Source organism: Scylla paramamosain, unplaced genomic scaffold (genome assembly GCF_035594125.1).
Source record: "Scylla paramamosain isolate STU-SP2022 unplaced genomic scaffold, ASM3559412v1 Contig49, whole genome shotgun sequence".
In the NCBI taxonomy this organism is placed as follows: Eukaryota; Metazoa; Arthropoda; class Malacostraca; order Decapoda; family Portunidae; genus Scylla; species Scylla paramamosain.
Window position 1 is genome coordinate 103,788 of NW_026973714.1, and position 13,684 is coordinate 117,471.

Here is a 13,684-nt window from a genome sequence, read left to right on the forward strand (position 1 = left end):
TTACAACAGATATTTTTATTACATGTACAGTATGTGTAGTGTAGTGTATGTATTGTTCATAGTCTCACAGAAAAGTCAGTTGTGATATTTCAAAATATATAAACTTTAGGAAGTCTATCAATCCTTCCTTCTGAAGATGCAGCTTTAAAGGGAGTGTTGTCCCGTCTCTTGATTATTACCATGCCGTGGCATACATTGCAGTGCTATGCGCATCTGCAAAAAAAAAAATAAAATAAAAAATAAATAAATAAAATAAAATAAATATGAAATCTTGTACAGAAATGTAACTCATAATAGCAGTTATTTGCAGTAATGAAGAAATTGTCAAATATGCCTCAGTGAAAATCTAGGTGACTGACCAGTTAAGTATTTGATGAATGCCATTCCTCTTTAAACGAAGGATTTTTATATAAAAGTATAATTTGGGATTATTTATCCATAATTAAAAAAAAAAGTGAAATAGCGAAGTTTTATTTATTTTGTAGTGATATTATTTTATTAAAATTATAAGAAGTTACCTATTAAAGAAAACTATAACAAAGTTTTGAGATTTAGAGGTCTGATTTTGAGGGGAATGGTTGCCTGTTTGTTTTCTCTCGAAGTCATACCCTCTGCATACCTTGAGCTGTTAAATGACATCCTAGAATATAGCTATTCTATGGTTCTTTCTTTTGCAAGGAATTATGGCCAAAGGCGAAAGTGTCAGAAGGCACGGCCTCCCTCATCATAGCCAGCTTGCTTCACTTTGTGCCTTGACAATTTCACCATGGTGATGTTTTTACATAGTGTGTAATAGTAGCCATGTTTAGTAGTAATGTTTGAAGAGAACAGGAATGATGGAAGGATTTCCATAATTTCTTTATATAGTTTAATGTGATTGAAATATTTGGGTGGGAGAGTTAGGAAACGAGAAAGTAATGAAATATTAAAAGTTGGAATGTGTGATACAGTGAAAGAGTGAGATCATGGTGATGGAGAATGCCAGTACATGAGAGTCTGGAGGGGTTAGGAAGGGAAGTGAATGGACCAGAATGGAGGAATGGAGAAGTATAGAGGTGTGCTTATGTAATGTGTCTGTAGACGATATATATATATATATATATATATATATATATATATATATATATATATATATATATATATATATATATATATATATATATATATATATATATATATATTGGATCCATTAATGATTAATGAGAGAGAGAGAGAGAGAGAGAGAGAGAGAGAGAGAGAGAGAGAGAGAGAGAGAGAGAGAGAGAGAGAGAGAGAGAGAGAGAGAGAGAGAGAGAGAGACTAATCGTAATACATCGTAATTTTACCGCCGTAAACATGTCATTGCCTAACTTTCAATTTTGAAGGTAAGTTATTGCAATAAACCTTTATATTCCAAAAAAATCTTATATGATATTTCACTTATGAAAAATCAGTCAGTCATTATCCGCTGAGATGATCATTTCCCTTGCTGTAGTATCCTCAATTTTTCAACCAATATGAAAACTATCTGGCAGTTAATGGCTATCTTGATCTTGATCTTAATGGTACAGGTGGCTCGGGATCACTCCTAAGCCAGGCCTTTGGATCGGCAACTCCTGTAGAAGGGAAAAAAGAGAAAACGAACAACATCCTCTACACTAATTGTTCTTACATCTGGCACGCCACATTCTCTCTAGAAACTCTTTCACCGCCTCAATCATCCTTTCATTCGCCTCTCTACACAGTCCCAGCGACAACACCATCCATTCCTTTCCTGTCTTCACTCTTTCATTCTTATCATGCCCTAACTCAGTATCCCTTGCATCATCTCATTCCTGTCTCTGGCATTCTTCACACACTCCAGCACCACATGTTCCACTGTCTCATCCTCTCCCATGTCACACATCTGGCACACTTTGCTGCGGGACTGAGACCATCTCTAACTCCTTGCGTTCACATTCATAGACTGTGCCCTCACTTGGAAGAGATCACCGCCCAGGCTTCCATCATACCACCTTTCATACATCGGGGCATCCTCCTCGTACCATTCCAGGATCTTTCTTTCCATCTCAATCTTCCATTTCTTCAGTCCCACACATTTCACTTCTCCGTCTATTTCATTTTTCCATTTTTCTCACATCCCATTCAGCTCCCACTCTGCCTCCTCTTGTTATCACCCATTCACGCTCATTTGGATTCCTCCCAGCCATTCTTCTCTCCCACACAACTTGTAATCCACTCCTGTCTGTCATTCTCATGCACCTCTTCCTCCATTTGCTTCCACTTTCATTCCACAGGTACACCCTCTTTCCTATTCTTGCATCATCCATTCTCTGAAGCCTAATCTTGTACCAAGTGTGGCTTTTGTGAGTCTTTCCCTAAAGGTGCTCCATCCCATATCACCTCTCAAGGCTTCTACTGCTGTGTACCTCGTTGCACTCAGTGCCATCCTTGCTACTCTATTCTGGCCCACTTCTAACTTCTCAGTTTCACTTCCATTCCATGCAATCACATCCATACCATACATTATACTTGGCACTGCCACACTCTTCCACAGGTCTATCAGTGTAGCCTGCTTTGAGTACTCAAATTTTTTCAAAGTAAACTCTGCCGGCCACGCGGAACACTAGATAAAGAGCACACGGTGTGAGCCAGCGGGCTGTGTTACGGCTGTTCGGAGCGTGACAGTGTGCACCGACCGGGTGGTGAACCGTCAGTCCAGCTGCCAATGCAGAACTGAAATCCAACTACGAGCTTTTAACTCGGTTAGTGAACAGGATCTTGATCTTGATATTACGGGGAGCTCAGGATTCCTCTCAAGCCAGGCCTTTGCATCGGCACTCCTGTGGGATGGGGGAAAAAAACAGCAACAACAACAACAACAGAAAACAGCATACATAGTCATACAGCATCTATCACACCACTAGTTCCCACATCTAGCACGCCACATTTTCTCCAGGAACTCTTTCACAGCCTCAATCATCCTTTCATTCGTCTTCCCACTCAGTCCCAGTAGCAATACCATCCATTCTCTTCCTGTCTTCTCCACTCTAGCACGCCCCAATTCCCTCAGCACCACTTGCATCATCTCATTCCTGTCTGGCATACTTCACACACTCAAGCACCACATGCTCCACCGTCTCATGAATACCTGCCATGTATTTTTGTCGTTGTTTTCATTACAAGTAGTGTTAGCAGTTGATCACTTAGGTTCAACAAAAGATACTGTCAAAGTGGCTTTTCTGTTCTGATAAAGAGTACACTTGTATGCAGGGACAGACGGGTAGGCGGAGTCTGGTTAGTTACACACACACACACACACACACACACACACACACACACACACACACACACACACACACACACACACACACACACACACACACGAGAGATGCGTTTCTCATGACTCGGTATCTGCAGTAGGCACAAGGAGGAATATGAAATGGAGAAGGAATTCCTCCCCCCCTCTTCTTCCTCCTCCTTCTCTATTACCTTTCTCGGTTCTCTATTAATAAAGGGCTGCTAACATTTACTTATTGAATAAAAAAACGAAAAAAAAAAAAAAAAACGAAAAAGAAAGAATTGTCATGTCCGGAAATCGCGCGCACGTGTGTGTGTGTGTGTGTGTGTGTGTGTGTGTGTGTGTGTGTGTGTGTGTGTGTGTGTGTGTGTGTGTGTGTGTGTGTGTGTGTGTGTGTGTGTGTGTGTGTGTGTGTGTGTGTAAACAGAATTTCAGTGCAAATAAAAAAAAAATAAAAATTCGCCTCCATCTCTGCAGTTTTAATCTCTGCAGTTTTACCTGACCTTCCTCCTCATTCTCCTCCTTCTCATTCTAATTCAGTTGTGCAAGGACCCAAAGGTTTAATTGTTGTTTTCAGGTGTGTGTGTATATATATATATATATATATATATATATATATATATATATATATATATATATATATATATATATATATATATATATATATATATATATATATATATATATATATATATATATATATATATATATATATATATATATATATATATATATATATATATATATATATATATATATATATATATATATATATATATATATATATATATATATATATATATATATATATTATACATATATATACATATATTATGTTATATAAACATATATATATATATATATATATATATATATATATATATATATATATATATATATATATATATATATATATATATATATATATATATATATATATATATATATATATATATATATATATATATATATATATATATATATATATATATATATATATATATATATATATATATATATATATATATATATAATATATACACCTGAAAACAACAATTAAACCTTTGGGTCCTTGCACAACTATATACTCGTATATATATATATATATATATATATATATATATATATATATATATATATATTATATATATATATATATATATATATATATATATATATATATATAATATTATATATATATATATATATATATATATAATATTATTATATATAATATTATATATATTATATATATATATATATAATATATATATATATATATATAAATATATTTATATATATATATATATATATATATATCGCTGGCAACTTCCACCATATTCTCTCTCCTCTCTCTCTCTCTCTCTCTCTCTCTCTCTCTCTCTCTCTCTCTCTCTCCTCTCTCTCTCTCTCTCATTGCATCTATTATTCTTACCTGTCTCTTCATTACATATTTAATACTGTTTTCCATATTCATTATCTTTCTTATACCTTACAACACACACACACACACACACACACACACACACACACACAGAGTTTTCCTATTATGTACTCAAGCAGTAGGTTGAAAGACTTGATACAGTTCACACGTCGTTTTTCTAGTGCATTCTCGTGTGAGTGTGTCTGGTGTCACATGAGAGAAGCAGGTGTGCTGTAAGCTGACAACAGTTTTGGGTAAGTAGAGAAGGAGAGAGAGAGAGAGAGACAGAAGATGAGAGAGAGAGAGGAGAGAGAGAGAGAGAGAGAGAGTGAGATGAGGAGGAGGAGATGAGAGAGGAGAGAGAGAGAGAAGAGAGAGAGAGAGAGAGAGAGAGAGAGACGAGAGAGTGAGAGAGAGAGAGAGAGAGAGAGAGAGAGAGAATGTGTACGGGGTTAAGAGATTATGACTGACAGACTTGTTGCGGAGATGTGAATAGATGATGTTCGTAGGCGTGCCGCGGTGTGGCACGGGCGTGGGGCGAGATGATATGTGCATAGGTGGAGAAAGTGGCAGGAGTGTGGCAATGGGCGTGGCTGTGGCAGAGGCAGGGGATGAGCAGGAGCGAAGTCCTTCCTTCCCCGGCCCGTTAGTCAAGGCCCAGTGTTGCCAGATCTACCGATTACCGGTAGATCTACTGGATATTTGATGATCTACCGATATACCGAATGATTTGGAAATAAGGTCAAATCTACTGGATTTTCGATCAGACCTACCGAGAAATCTACCGAGATTCAGTTTCATGAGAGAGAGAGAGAGAGAGAGAGAGAGAGAGAGAGAGAGAGAGAGAGAGAGAGAGAGAGAGAGAGAGAGAGAGAGAGAGAGAGAGAGAGAGAGAGAGAGAGAGAGATGTGGGGCGTGGTGGGGTGTGGGCTGTGGTGACTAACCGGACGTGTCTTGTTCATGTGTACTGGCTCGGCCTCGGTCAGCATACGTGTCTCAGTGTCTGCAGGCTGTACCGTTCTCAAAACGCCTAAGCCTACACCCACGCATCTGTAAGTCTTTAGATATGTTTATGCTGTTTAGAAATTTAATTTCGTGTTGATTTAAAAATAGAGCCTCAAATATTAGCAGGCTGCATCGTTTGTGAAGAGAGGAGGGTGGTGTGTGTTAGTTTACGAGGGTAGCTACCGTTTGTGCACCTGTACCTCTTATATTTGTGCATTACCATTTGTGTATCTGTTGGGTACTTTGGTAGACAGAACTGGTATATCTTTTGTAGGTATCGAACACATCAGACCAGACTGCGAGGTGTATCAAAGTATGGAATCTCCTCCGGGCTGCAGCGTTTTGTGAAGCGAGGTGGTTGGCGTGTGTGAGTTTAATAGTGTATACCTTGCTGTGACGTTCATAATTTAAATGTTCTCGTGTCATAGTTTCAATATTTGGGCATTTCTACGTCTTATCTATTTGTGTATTACTATTTGTGGATCTGTGCAGTACTTTGTTCGACAGGACTAGAATATCTTTTGTAGGAATCGAACACATCAGATCAGACTGCGAGGCATATCAAGTATGGAACCTTCTGATGGGGAGCAAGCGAATGTCGAAGGACAAGAACGTTGAGTCGCGAGGGAGACGTGATCAATTAGCAATAGGTAGGCCTATTGCATCTACCTTCAGCAAAGTAAATGAAACTCGAAAGAAAAAGACTAAATATGCTCAGATATCACAAAGAATGAGAATCTGAACCAGAATTTAAGGGATGGCTTAAAGCAAGTTGAAAGGGACAAACGTTTGCTTTTTGTGATGCATGTCATGTTCACATATCCATTAGCGCAAGTAAAATGGAGGTAAAGAGACATTCCACTAATAAAAAGCGCCAAGAAATATGAGGTAAGGCAAAATCACCCTCCGTACTAGACATGCCTCTGGTTAGTGGTAAAACAAAAATTGACAAATCTGTTCGGGATGGTGAGATTAGAATGGCTGCATTAATATGTGAGCATGATCTGCCAATTAGAACTGTGCCAGCACTCCTTCAGGCCATAATGTCCTGATTTAAATATTGCAAAACAGATCAAATGTGGGCGCACAAAGTTAACATCAATTATAAACCATGTGGCAGGTGAGGTAAGCTCTGATATATTGATTAGAAAACTTCAGGTTTCAAATTTTTCGCTGATTGTTGATAAAAGCACTGATTTCTAATCTGTAAAGCATCTGTATATGGTTGTCCGAATTATGATTGAAGCCAAAGTGACATTGTTTTTTAGGTCTGATTCCTCACATAATGCAACTGCAAAGACACTATATGAGTCTGTCGTAAGCTTTTTTGTCAGCAATCATATCCCCTATAAGGAAAATATGATTGGCTTTGGTGCTGATGGGGCAAATTCCATACTTGGAGCTCGCAACTCTCTCTCAACATTACTAAAAAATTATATACCAGGGTTACTTGTGATGAAATGTATTTGCCACTCCTTTGCGCTTTGTGCTTCATATGCTTGTGCAACATTGCCTAAAGATGTTGAAGAATTGGCTCGTGCTGTGTTCTCATACTTTAGTTGCAGTCCAAAGTGCATTAGTGACCTAAAAGAATTTCAGTCTTTTGTTAATGTCAAACCACACATATTACTCCATCCCAGTCAGACTCGATGGTTATTCCTACATATGGTAGTGTCCTGGCTGCTTGAGCAATGGGATGCTCTCAAGCTCTCAATGATAGACTCATTGCAAGTGACACCATACTACAAAGGCCTTTCTACTACTACTACAACCCTTTCACAAAGATGTATTTAGAATTTCTTGACTTTGTTCTTCCAATATTCAACACTCTTAATCTGCAAATACAATCACATAGTCCACAAATTCACAAGCTAAATAAATCAGTGTTGCAGACTTTTAGATCCCTGCTTGACTGCTACCTTAAAGATGATTATCTGATAAAAACTCCACTAAGCAGTATAAAATTTAAGGATCCTAGTAACTTCAAGGACCTCTTCTCAATCTATCTGGGAGCTAAGGTAGGCATGTCATTCCATCAAGGGTATAATCTCCCCCCTCAAGATGTGCAAATATTTCGGCAACGATGTCAAATATTTCTCGTACAAGCAGCAACTCAAATATGCAAAAGGTTTCCATTTCTAGAAGCTACTTTCCAGCATCTGGAAGTATTAGATCCTGACGTGGTAAGAAGTAAGTCAGTGGATTCACTTGCTGCTTTAATGAGCTCATTTCCAAGCCTTGTTCCCTGTCAAGCAGTTCAAGCTCTGGATTCAGAATGGCGGCTGTTAAGGAGTAGTGACATATTGTGTACTAGGAGTGATGCAAGCATAACTGAGTTTCGGGTAAGTACTAAACGCAAAACAAGGAGATGGAAATCCAGTATATCCACATTTAGTTTCCTTCATGCTAAGGTTGCTCTGTTTGCCTCACTCAAGTGCTAAGGTTGAGAGAACGTTTTCAGACATACACCGCATGAACAGTACACTGAGAAATAGACTCTCCACAAAAACTATCACCGGTTTGTCACACACTAAGAGACTTGTATCCGATGCTAATTGTCATAGTTTTAAAATAACAGAAGGACTAAGACAAAGGTTGAATACTGATATGTGCAAAAAATCTTACACGGAAGATGTAATGGTAGTAGTAGTAGTAGTAGTAGTAGTAGTAGTAGTAGTAGTAGTAGTAGTAGTAGTAATTGTGGTAGTAGTAGTAGTAATGATGGTAGTAGTAGTAGTAGTAGTAGTAGTAGTAGTAATGGTGGGGTGGTGGTAGTAGTAGTAGTAGTAGTAGTAGTAGTAGTAGTAGTAGTAGTAGTAGTAGTAGTAGTAGTAGTAGTAGTAGTAGTAGCAGCAGTAGTAGTAGTAATGGTAGAGGTGCTAGTAGTATTAGTAGTAGTAGTAGTAGTAGTAGTAGTAGCAGTAGTAATGGTAGAGATACTAGTTTTAGCAGTACTAGCAGCAGCAGCAGCAGCAGTAGTAGTAGTAGTAGTAGTCCCAGAAGTCGCAGTAGTATTGACAGTAGTAGCAGTAGTAGAAGCACTCGTAGTAGTAGTAGTAGTAGTAGTAGTAGTAGTAGTAATGGTAGTGGTGGTGGTGATGGTGGTGATAGTAGTAGTAGTAGTAGTAGTAGTAGTAGTAGTAGTAGGTAGTAGTGGTAGCATTAGTACCAGTAGTAGTAGTAGTAGTAGTAGCAGTAGTCGTAGTAATATTAACAGTAGTAGCAGTAGTAGTAGTAGTACTAGTATTAGTATTAGTAGTAGTTGTAGTAATAGCATTTATAATCGTAGTAGTAGTAGTAGTAGTAGTAGTAGTAGTAGTAGTAGTAGTAATAGCAGTAGTAGTAGTAGTAGTAGTAATAGCGTAGTAGTAGTAGTAGTAGTAGCGTAGTAGTAGTAGTAGTAGTAGTAGTAGTAGTAGTAGTAGTAGTAGTAGTAGTAGTAGTAGTAGTAGTAGTTAACAACTAATGTTTATATTATAGAGTATTAGATATGGTTGGATGCCACAGTCATTAGCGGGAGCTGGGGCTAATGACCTCCAAGTAATGGAGCCCCTAATTGACACATCAATAAACATGGGGTGGAGGTATTATTAAATTGTAGGTTTAAAAAAAAAAAAAAAAAAAAAAAAGTAGTAGTAGTAGTAGTAGTAGTAGTAGTAGTTGTAGTAGTAATAACAGTAGTAGTAGTAGTAGTAGTAATAACAGTAGTAGTAGTAGTAATAATAGCAGTAATAGTAGTAGCAGTAGTAATAGCAGTAGTAGTAGTAATAGTAGTACTAGTAGTGGTGGTAGTAGTAGTAGTAGTAGTAGTAGTAGTGGTAGCAGCAGCAGTATCAGGCCATAGTGGTTGAAAAGAGTGTCCTTTTTCTGAGTATGTTTTTTCTTTATAGTCAAACAGGAAAGAGTGTTGTGGTAACTAATAGTGATGGTATGGCTGACAATGCACACTCATATTGCCAGCCACACAAACACAATTTGGAAGGAGGGAAATAGACAACAGCGGGTGACGTGAAGCAGCTTTTTTTTTTAGGGGGTCGGGTGACGTTGCTGCAAGAGGAGAGGCGGAGAGGGATATGACGGGAAGCAAGGGGTCAGGTGGAGGAGAGGGGAGGATGAGGAGGAAGAGAAGGGTGACAACAACAACAACAACAACAACAACAACAACTACTACTACTACTACTACTACTACTACTGCTATTTCTGTTACAATTACTATTATTTCTGCTGATGCTACTGGTGTTGCTGCTCTTCCTCCTCCTCCTGCTCCTCTTCCTCCTCCTCCTCCTCCACAGTAATGTTGCACGGCAACATTACTGCGGTGATTAAAAGTACTCCTGTAAAATGCTATATGGCATCATCCAAGTGAGGGAGGACGGAAAGCGAGTCCGAGCGACCTTGAAAACAGCTGAGTGACGAGAGAGAGAGAGAGAGAGAGAGAGAGAGAGAGAGAGAGAGAGAGAGAGAGAGAGAGAGAGAGAGAGAGAGAGAGAGAGAGAGAGAGAGAGAGAGAGAGAGAGAGAGAGAGAGAGAGAGCAGTGCACTGTAAGATTTTTTGTTTGTTAATTCTGTGAATAAATTATCCATGAATAGTATTCCAATAGTGTCCATGAATAGTATTTTTTATCTGTAATCCTACTCACACACACACATTCACACACACAGACACACATTAATGACAATAATAATAAAAAAAAATTATGAATCAAGGAATGACGGTAAAGCGGACAAGTAGGGTGGCAAGGAAGTAATAGTAGTAGTAGTAGTAGTAGTAGTAGTAGTAGTAGTAGTAGTAGTAGTAGTAGTAGTAGTAGTACTAGTAGTAGTAGTAATAGTAGTAGTAGTAGTAGTAGTAGTAGTAATATTAGTAGTAGTAATTGTAGTCATAATAGTAGTAACAGTAGTCGTAATAAGTCGTAGTAACAGTAGTAGTGTAATGCCACCCCCCCTCCGGTTCCCCCCTCCTCCCTCCTCCTCACCGGTCCGATCAGAGCTCTAATGAGACGAGGCAAAGATCTTCACGGTGAAGAAGAAAAAAGAAGAGGAAGAGAGAAGAGGTGAAGCACGCACACACACAAGAAAAAAAAAAAACATTTTTGATTGGTAATGGTTCTCGCCTTCATCGTCATGGCCAGAGGGTAGGGAGAGGTTAATTATCACACAGTACCTACAGTGTGGCTTTATTAGGAGGAACGAAAAATATAAAAATAGCAAAAATAATTAAATGAATAATACTGATGGGATTCTTTGGGTTGACTGACCCACTATGACACTTTATCGAGCACTTGAAATTCTGGTATGGCATATACACTTATACTCCGTTACTTAACACTACGAATACACAAGAAAATAATTACTTTTATAACTCCTCAAGAGTACCATTGATTCTGGGCACCGTTATATCCCTAAATAGCGTCACAGCCTTCATCCATCACTTCTCTACGGCAATAATATTGCTCACAACACATTCACAGTAGACTATATTTGACTAAAGAAACATTACATGGCTAACACTTTCCCAAGACTGTGGCCTGTCTCCACGTGGGACCGACACCGGCTATTTTATCTGTTGCCAGAGGGAAGGGAGACGCCATTCTGTCAACACGTACAGTCACTATATCTTCACTAGAGACATGAATAATAAACATGAACACAGTAATATTCACTTCTAAATAAAAGAAAAATCAAATATTTCAGAGCTACGAGACCCACCTGTTGCCAGAGGGAAGGGAGACGCCATTCTGTGCTCTCCCCCTCAACACCCACCCCCAGGCCTCTGAAGTTATTGGAACCTTAGCTAGTTCTCTCTCTCTCTTCTTTCACAAATAATTTTACTGAACCGTGAGTTTAAATAAAAATGCAGGAATAATTGGCTAGCAAGGTGAGCATATAAGCTGGACATTAGTTGAAGTTAATAATTGAATTCTAAATTACTAACATATTTTATAAGCTAGGGAATGACACCTTATGAGTTACTGGTAGGCTGACGCAACATGATGTAATCCTATTATTCGTATTACCACTGATTAGAGAAAACCACAGTTGAAATAAGTAAAGACTATTTATAACAAATGTTTCAAGACTTTTAAATCACTCCCACGAATACACGCCTTATAAATATACTTTTTCATATAATCACTAAACCTTTAATTACCGCTATTATCCTCCTCTTCACCGCAAGCTACAAAAGAAAACAATTATTGGGGAGACTCAAAGAAACACAGAAATAATAAAAAGGAGCGTTACAGTAGTACTAGAATATAAGAACATAAGAAATAAGGGAAGCTGCAAGAAGCGACCAGGCTTACACCTGGCAGTCCCCGTATGAAATATACCTACCTATTTCCATCTATTATCCCCATCCATAAACCCATCTAATCTTCTCTTAAAGCTCCCTAATGTCCTTGCACTAACAACATGATTACTGAGTCCGTTCCACTCATCTGCCACTCTATTTGAGAACCAATTTCTTCCTATCTCCTTCCTAAACCTAAATTTTTCAAGCTTGAACCCGTTATTTCTTGTTCTATCCTGGTTGCTGATCCTAAGAATTTTTGCTTAGGATCAGCAACCAGTAGTTGCTGATCCTAGTAGTAGTAGATAGTAGTAGTAGTAGTAGTAGTAGTAGCATTTAGGTAGAGCGAGTCTGAGGCTTGGTTCACACCAGCCAGTCACTGTCACCGCCGTCCGTGACGTCATGAGTGAGGGGGAGGGGGCGAGGAGTGCAGCTCGTGTGTGGGCGGCGGAAAGGAGCGTCAGGCGGTTGGGGGCCAGGAGTGGATGGTGGGTGGAGGACGGGATGGGGCGGCTGGCATGCGGGAAGCGAGAAGGAGTGGGTTGCTGTTAGGGGCCTGGCTGGAGTGGGTGGCAAATGGGGGTTAGGAAGGAGTGGGTTGAAGGTAGGGGGGAAGGAGTGGGTGGCAGGTAAGGACAGGAAGGCTTACCGGGAGGTAGTGGCCGTGAAGGGGCTTCTGACTGGTGGGGGGCCAGAAGCTGCTGCTGGCGGGTGGTAGGGGAAGAAGGGAGGAGGCGTCCCGGACTGACAACAAATTGGAGTCCTGTTTGATATGGTGGCAAGTGTAATTTCCCGGGCCTGCGGCATGATGGGACTTACAAAACACACAGGAGATCTTCCTGTACACAACATGCACATGTACACAACACACGTGTGGCTGTACACTTGGCGGCTACTCACCACACCTGGTACACTAATGGTAGCACACTTCGGGGAGGGCTTGGCCAATTGTAATTATCTTGACCACCACTAAGTCTTTGAGGAGGAACACAATGCGATACACACGCGCACCACACAAGATACGCCGCCACACTGGCTGCAGACTGAGCGGCGTCCCTTTCGCTCAGTGTTTCGAGGCCGTTCGGTACTTGAGTGACACACAAAGGTCTACTTAATATACAGGAATTTGTTCAACAAAGGAACACATTCATATCCATGAAAAAATAAAATAAATACATAAATAAGATTAATTATATTAAATTATTAAAATTACTACTGCTTCTACTCTTACTACTACTACTACTACTACTACTACTACTACTACTATTTTATGTGTGTGTGTGATAGTATTGAAAGCAATCATAGTAACAATATAACGTCATGAAGTACTAGTACTACTACTACTACTATTATTAATATTACTACTACTACTACTGCTACTACTACTACTACTACTACTACTACTACTACTACTACTACTACTACTTACTACTACTACTACTACTACTACTACTACTACTACTACTACCAATATAAATGCTACTCTTGCAGCTGTTTTTGCAACAATTCTTAAGGCATTAATATGAATATTCATATAGTAGTAGTAGCAGCAGTAGTAGCAGTAGTAGTAGTAGTAGTAGAGGTAGTAGCAGTAGTAGTACTAGAAGTAGTAGTAGTAGTGGTAGTAGTAGTAGTAGTAGTAGTAGTAGTAGTAGTAGTAGTAGTAGTAGTAATACTACTAGTA

General features: G+C 38.9%; 1 protein-coding gene and 1 long non-coding RNA gene across 4 annotated transcripts in view; one reads left to right on the forward strand and one right to left on the reverse strand.

Moving 5' to 3' along the window:
• Positions 1-13,133, reverse strand: LOC135098189 (uncharacterized). The gene is made up of 2 exons (XR_010266653.1): positions 12,650-13,133; positions 1-213 (listed from the first exon to the last, which is right to left on the reverse strand). It is a non-coding gene; the product is annotated as an uncharacterized LOC135098189 (long non-coding RNA).
• The window catches only part of LOC135098186 (uncharacterized), a 42,332-nt gene continuing 33,435 nt past the window's right edge, over positions 4,788-13,684 (forward strand). For 2 of the 3 annotated variants that reach the window (XM_064000433.1, XM_064000434.1), the window contains exon 1: positions 4,788-4,957. Coding sequence is in view for 1 of the 3 variants with exons in the window: in XM_064000432.1 (XP_063856502.1) it covers positions 5,664-5,755 (92 nt within the window). In the remaining 2 variants the exon portion in view is untranslated. Of the gene's footprint in view, positions 4,958-5,632; positions 5,756-13,684 lie in introns of those variants that run through there. The other variant, XM_064000432.1, reaches the window with a different exon arrangement.